General features: G+C 29.6%; 2 protein-coding genes across 2 annotated transcripts; one reads left to right on the forward strand and one right to left on the reverse strand.

Annotated features, from left to right (window-relative positions):
- Positions 1 to 3,997: 3,997 nt before the first annotated feature.
- Positions 3,998 to 5,653, forward strand: LOC113512535 (WASH complex subunit 3). Its single transcript, XM_026896434.3, has 3 exons — positions 3,998 to 4,224; positions 4,297 to 4,461; positions 4,750 to 5,653. The coding sequence occupies exons 1-3, from the start codon at positions 4,168 to 4,170 to the stop codon at positions 5,032 to 5,034; spliced, it is 507 nt and encodes a 168-aa protein (XP_026752235.2). The 5' UTR covers positions 3,998 to 4,167; the 3' UTR covers positions 5,035 to 5,653.
- Positions 5,654 to 6,039: 386 nt separating this feature from the next.
- LOC113512423 (60S ribosomal protein L44) lies at positions 6,040 to 7,438 on the reverse strand. Its single transcript, XM_026896305.3, has 3 exons — positions 7,287 to 7,438; positions 6,972 to 7,145; positions 6,040 to 6,206 (listed from the first exon to the last, which is right to left on the reverse strand). Exons 1-3 carry the CDS (start codon positions 7,287 to 7,289, stop codon positions 6,069 to 6,071), a joined length of 315 nt encoding a protein of 104 aa, XP_026752106.1. The 5' UTR covers positions 7,290 to 7,438; the 3' UTR covers positions 6,040 to 6,068.
- Between the last annotated feature and the right edge of the window lie 150 nt (positions 7,439 to 7,588).

A 7,588-nucleotide genomic window follows, 5' to 3' on the forward strand; every position in this document is an offset into this window, starting at 1 on the left:
GTTGCTGCCAAAGCATGATCAGAAGCATCTGTTTCGACAGTGAACATTTGTGTGTCGTCAATTGCTACCAAAGCTGCATTTGCAATATCTTTCTTGATACTTTCAAATGATTTGCTTGCCTCATGTGATAAAGGAAATGAGTTATTCGTTATTAAAGGACTTATTTTCTCAGAATAATTGTTTATCCATCTAGAAAAATGTGCAAACATACCTAATATTTTCTTCAAGGAAGTTAAGTCTGTAGGTGCAGGCATAGAAAGTAATGGTTTAAGACGCTCTTTATCAGGCTTTACAGTGTTATTCTCTATAGTATAACCCAATAAGTTAATAGACTCAGAGCCAAACTTGCATTTATCTTTATTTAAAGTAATTTTATATTTTTCTACTGCTGTCATAAATTTGGCTAAGTTAGCATCATGGGTAAGTTTATCCTTTCCACAAACAGTGACATCGTCTAAGTAAGCATAAGTATCTGTAAGATTTTCATTATCAATAATATATTGCATCGTTCTTTGGAATGCTGATACGCCATTTGTAACTCCAAAAGGTATACGTGTAAATTGATATAATTTACCACATGCTTCAAATGCTGTATAAGGTCTTTCCTTTTGCAGAATCGGCACTTGATGGTAAGCACTTTTAAGGTCTATTTGGCTAAAATATTTATTCTGAGCAATTTTAGATACAAGAAATTCAATGTTCGGCAATGGATACGCATCAAGTTCTGTAAATTTGTTTATCGTTCGTGAATAGTCAATAACAAGACGTTTTCGATGCGTACCGCCACCAGTTACTAGGACTTGTGCTCGCCAAGATGACATACTTGGCTCTATAATTCCATCTTTTAATAGCTTTTGAATTTCTTCAGAAATGAATTTTTGGTCATCATCATTATAGCGCCTTGATTTTATTGCCACAGGTTTGATATTAGGCGACAAATTTGAAAATAGAGTTGCGTTAGGTAAATTTGCAGCCATAACATTGCATATCTTCAAAGAATCTCTGGGACCTCCGAACTGGAGTTCTAAAGAATGGTGATTTTTAAGCAAATCATGACCTAAAATAATGTCAGTGCATAAGTTACGTACAACTAGTAACTTGGCATTGCTGTAAGAGTAATTATATAATTGTATAGTAGCATTACAGTAACAGGTGACTGGAGATGTATGATTAAGTGAAGCTAAAGTAATAATTTGCTGACAAGGTTTCTGTCTCAATTTCAAGAGTTGCGCCAATTCTTCATTTATGAAACTTATCGAGCTTCCGGTATCGATAAGAGCTTCGGCACGATAATTATTAATAATAACGGGTACAGTTGCCTTATGTAGACTTGGTAAAGAAGCTGCTGATATAGCAGCAACCTCCACAGAATAATTAGTATCATTTTCGTTTGTTACAGCAGCATTCATAGTTTGTTTACTTCGGCAAACATTAGCAAAATGTCCCTTTTTAGAACAAATCTGACAAGTACTATTCAAAGCTGGACATTTTATTCGCTGATGAATTACATTACTGCCACAGAAGAAACATCTTCTTTTATTTGAAGCAGCAGCTAAAGTAGACTCAGCCAAATTATCTCGTACAGTAGATACATCGTTGTTGTTCAGGGAACATATTTGAGTTTTCTTTTGTGAATTAGATGAAATAACGGCATCAGCAGAATTAAGGGGCAAAGAATTACCATTGTAAGCTAGGGAATTAATTTCTGCCATCTCGAGTGAAATTGCTTGATTGAAAGCTTGATCAAGTGAGAGTTCAAAATTTTCTAATAAACGTTGGCGAATTTTTTGTGAGGAAATACCAGCAATAAATGCATCTCTAATATATTCAGATCGATATTGTTCAGCTTTAACATCTTTGAAGTAGCATTTTTGAGCAAGAAGCTTAAGTTGGCGCAAGTATTGATCTATAGATTCATCACTGCGCTGCTTTCGAGTGCCAAGGATATGACGTGCATGTATTTCATTTTTTTGTTTAATGTAAGTATTATTTAGAATTGAAATAGCTGACTTATAACCATTACATTCTTTTATGTACACATAAACGCTGGGAGATAAGTGATTAATCAAGATTTTTAATTTATGCTCCTCCGTAAACTCACCAATACTTTCTGACAAAAAATTATCGAATGTATATATCCAATGTGTCCATTCTAAATCAGCATCGGTAGAGCTTGGATCTAACTCAAATCTTTCCGGCCGTAGGTAACGCGACAAACTTGTTGAAGCCGGCCCTGGAGTTGACGATATCATCTTGGATTCAAATTTCTTGTTACGGTTTTTTCTTGACATAATTAGTTGTATTTTATTAGTTGAATTAATTGATACAAAACGATATAGACCATAGGGAAATATTGGTTTAATTCAACTAAAAATAACGATACATTGGTATTATTACAGACAATAGTAGTTAGAAAAGGAATGTCACAATCTTAAGTCAATAATAGAAAAACAAACCAGTATTTGTAAAGAGTTTCGTATACTACATTACTATCTTTTTCTGACACATGCAACAATACTCAATCAAAATGTGACTTGTTAAGAGATTTTTGTCTAACGATAACAGTGCTCTTCTTTATCTGTGCGTTACCTAGCAACTTGTTTTTAGTTAATGTTCTGTCGAAATAAAAATTACTTTCACTACAAATATACGTACTAATATTCTATCTTAAATCTATTACATTTCCTGTTCCCTTTAATTTCTTAAAGTGACTATGATATGGTAACATATCTATAGATGTAAAATCGCAGATTTAAAACGTTTTAAATAAAATGTTGCCGTTTTAAACCCTAAATAAATTGTTTTAAACTGTTGACAACTCACCTACAAAAATATAAGAACTACGTTTTACTCATCATTATGGATAATTTTTGGTCACCAGACATCATGTTTAATTTTAATTAGTTTATAGAAAAATCAATATAAAGTATACCTATATTACCTCCTACACGAAAACTTAAGTATATAGGTATACCGTATACCTACTTGTCATATCAAATATATTATTTTATATTTTAGTTTATTCTTATTTTCAATCTGTGTTTAACTAGTAACTTATTAGATTTGATAGGTAGGCTAGTAAACTGCATGCGAAAGTACTTACAATTAGAAGTCTACATTTAAAAGCTCATTTTCAGCTATCTAAATTCAGTAGAAGACATGTGAACTGTTAGGATGGACTTTTAAAAGTAACCCAACTGTAGTTATCTATAGCAGGCCTCATCTATATTTTACCTAAAAATCTTTATAGATTTTGTAGGTACTCCGTTATATCCGAAATTAGGATTATATTGTAATAATAAGCAATAATGGATTCAATAAAATGTAAGTTAAACATAGTTAAGAAAAACATAGAGTTAAAATTAAGAAAAACATAGTTAATACCAACCGCTTTAAGTCTATATAAAGAGCTTATTTCGGTTTAAAAGGGGTTCTTTCATTTTAAACGGATTGATTTAAACTGGCCTTATATCTGTAAACGTGACTAATGACACGTTCCTTTAACATGTCACAATGTATGGAATAACGATGTTCCGGATATCAGTATCCGTATTTGAGGATATCCGAGAGAGAAGAATAAAGCTATATCTTGTTGAAAATGTTTTTTCTTCTAATAAATAATGTTATTCTCGCATTTTTAAATATAGCATTATGTTGAAAATTGTGATAATTGCGATGCAAATGCGGCTAAACTGTTATATATTTATAAGGACGACGAGATAAATAAAATACATATTATATTTCCAACATCCATTTTACTAAATTTAAATAGAATCGATGGAAAGCATTACATTTTTAATAGTAAAAAAGTATAAGTGGCCAGTACGTGCACTAATAAAAAGAATTCATTCTTACATATTAAATTGAATCTGCAACACACTATTTTTAAAATATCGACCTGGTTTAATTAACTTAATGTTGGTCAAGGAAGGTAATATAAATCTTCAAAAAATTGTTTCAAGGGATGCTTGTCTGATAAAAATTTTATTACGGATTTTCTTGTAACTGTCAAAGTCAACCAATTTTAATAATTGTCAATTTGTTTGTTTTACTAAATTTCAATTTAAAATCCAAAACACACAAATACAGTAATATAACTAGAAATAGATTTCATTTGACCAGTGAACAATTTTTTTCCGATTGTATGTAAGTAATATTGTATATATAATGACAATGCAAGAGGCAATGGTGAAAGAAGAAATTGCAAATTTAGATTTGACTAAGGTAGTAGTCTTTCAATAAAGCTGCAAGACCATTTTTTATTTCAATAATCTAAATTTAAACTGAACATTTTAGGTGGCGGCATTGCAACAGAAGCGTACATTAGCATTTATAAATCATTTCTTAGTAACTACAGTGCAGTTTATGAATCATTTTATGAAGAAATGCGAACAAAAATTAATGCACTTTGAAAGGAAACTCGAAAAGGTTGAAGCTGCCATGGTGTTATTAGAAGCTAGAGTTAGTACATATTCATATAAATTTAACATTAGATTCTAGTTATCTTAACTTTAACCTTTAAATCTTGAATAACTTGATTAATTCTTAATTATCTGAGAATTCTTTATTTAGGTATGTAAATCTAACAATATTTTAAAATTTAATCTTTAAATGTTTATGGGACCAATACATTAAATTACTAATTTGTTTTTTCTAAACTTGAAGAACAATTCAGACTTATGTTTGGTAACATGTAACCTGCAAAACTAGTTTTTAGGCCATGTAATATTTATATCCCTTTATTGACAGTTGTCATCTATACCCGAGGCAAACATAGTAGAAACAGAAACCCAGCCAACACAAAACACAGTCACAAAATCAGAAGACATGGTCGATCAGAATGAAGCCAATACAAAATTGGATTCAGAAGATGTGAATGAAGAGGTAGAGAGCAAGGAGACGAGCCAGAGCCAACCTGAGTATGATAGATTTGTTAAAATGGTTCAAGTCGGTGTTCCACTGCAAGCAGTCAAGTTAAAAGTGTCCATGGAAGGGTTAGATCCTAATGTACTTGAAAAAATTGTCAATAAATGATATAAATACATAATTTTTGTAGTTTAGAAGTGTACATTTTATTATGTTAGTCTGTAAATTTTTTACTATTATGTAAACAATTTCTTTTGTAAGAATAAAACGTTTATTATGTGATACTATTCAACAAAATAATCACTGAATTAAAATTTCAATTTCATAAATTACTCTATTACTATATTTTTGTATCAATAATTCCCTTTATGAAAATAGACTACTAACATATTGTGTATTATTCATTTATGTATCAATGTTTTAAGTATGCGAGGTATTTTATAATAGGGTTAGGGTATGATGAGGCTGACATATCCTTATAGGATAAACGCCTCTAAATAATGAGATAAAAAAAATTAATGACTAACGGAATGCTCATTTTGTAGAATGTAATTGATACTGATCCCTGAAATAATGATTTTGCTGTAATGTAATGCAAGTAGTAATTACTATTTTTGATACCAAAAATTGAGCTTCAGTATTGACCACAATGTATGGTCACATAAGATACATATGTTTTATCATATTTTTGTATGTTATATAATCTATTATAGTTCCAATGTATTTATCCATTGTATCTTGTTTGTAACTTTATTTTTTGTCAAATAATAATAAATAAATAAATATACATAGAAATTTTTGTTACATATAAATTTCATTACCAACAGGATATGTTTTGGTAACCTAAGGTATCTGATGTACCATATTTGGCATGGTTGACTCAGCAAAATTTGTATCTTGTTATTTATTATGACCATTAATATTTTTTGTAGGAATTAATTATTAGCAGTATTTAAAATTATTAAGTACCAACACAATAATTCAAGAAAAGTGCATTACTTTCTTTTCATTTGCAATTATATATATATATATATATATATATATATATATATATATATATATATATATATATATATATATATATATAACTGATTTTAAATGGAATAATTAAAAAATGAAGGCTGAATATTATATTGTATTATTGATGTTTAACCATTAAAATAAAAGAGAATATTAAGTGTTAAACTTATTTATTAGCCAGCTTAGAACTGAATCATCTGTCCCTTCCTCTTCTTGTCACCTCCGAGCTCAAAGTGCTTGCAACGCTTCAGTGCCACCTGTGATCGCACTTTGCAGTCGGCGCATTCCAGACGGAGTACAATTTTCTTTGTGGTTTTTGCCTGAAAAAATTTATTACTTTTAATATCTCTTAACTTTTTTTTATACATAGATACTATTATGCCTAGTCCTTACTTAGTGTTGTTTTATTAGATCTACATTTTGACTATGAATGCATATAATCCACGCATAAAAATATATATGTTATTCATATATATTTTTTAAATATATATGAATAACATATATATTATATATAATTCATTCAGTTAAAGGTACTTGATTTAAACTTCACTGTTTATATTTTTTTATTAAATAATTTAGTAACAATTTTCAATATTTAAGAACATGACCTGTGATTGATTTATACTATTTAAAGATATAGCTGATGTAACATAGTAGGTTTTTGTCCACTAATTTACAAGAAATAATAAAAATTTCAAATTATATGTAATTTTTATATTGATAGTTTTATTGTAAAATTTAAATAATATTCAGGTACTTTGTAATAAGTTTTTTGAGCGAGATAGTGTTTACATAAATAAGTATTTTTTAGATTATTTTAGTTGCATCATTTTGCCATATCTATTCAATTCAATCATTTATCACATGTTATAAGATCTTACATCTTTAAACACTACAGATGTAATTACAAAATGAAACTTATTAGGACACGGCAAACATTAGTTAAATGTCAAAATAACTTCACATTATTATTTGGGATAAACATTTATCTTTGTTCCTTTGATAATGGTAGTTAAAGATTTCCTCGAGAAGCAATGCTTAGTATTTATTACGGCGGTACACAGTAATATATGTTGAAAACTAACCTTCTTTTTGAAGATGGGTTTGGACTGACCACCATAACCCTGCTGTTTACGATCGTAACGCCTTCTACCTTGCGCAGCGTGCCTTTCCTTTGATTTCTTGTACTGAGACACTTTGTGAGTCTTGTGGCACTTGCATTTTTTGCAGTAGGTCCTACGCTGTTTTGGTACGTTCACCTGTGTTTGAAAATTAAAAGTCAAAATATAAGAGCGATTTGATAGATAATTTTTTGATTAAGTCTATTAGTAACAATTTATCATAATTCCTTTACAACATTTTGGGATTTAAATAGATAAAAATTGAAAAAAAATACGAACCATTTTCGATTTTCCTTCAACACGATATTAACAAACGTCAAAAAGGAATATAAATACTAATTGACAGTGACATTTGAACAAGTAGTGTTGCCTAATCAAATAATCGTTGCAATATTAATTGTTTCGAAATCGCAATCGATCGTAGATTTAAAATAATCTTCAGCGTTCCTTTTTTTTAATTTATCAACTAGAGAAATCAAATCAAAACGAAATGGTAATGTGTATTTCTGTCTCCCTTCTCAAACGTCAACAGGCAGAATCACAACTATAACACTCTTCTTCCTAGTATCCAAGGCCGTATA

This window comes from Galleria mellonella, unplaced genomic scaffold (assembly GCF_026898425.1).
Source record: "Galleria mellonella isolate WM207_F2 unplaced genomic scaffold, CSIRO_AGI_GalMel_v1 utg56, whole genome shotgun sequence".
NCBI lineage: Eukaryota > Metazoa > Arthropoda > Insecta > Lepidoptera > Pyralidae > Galleria > Galleria mellonella.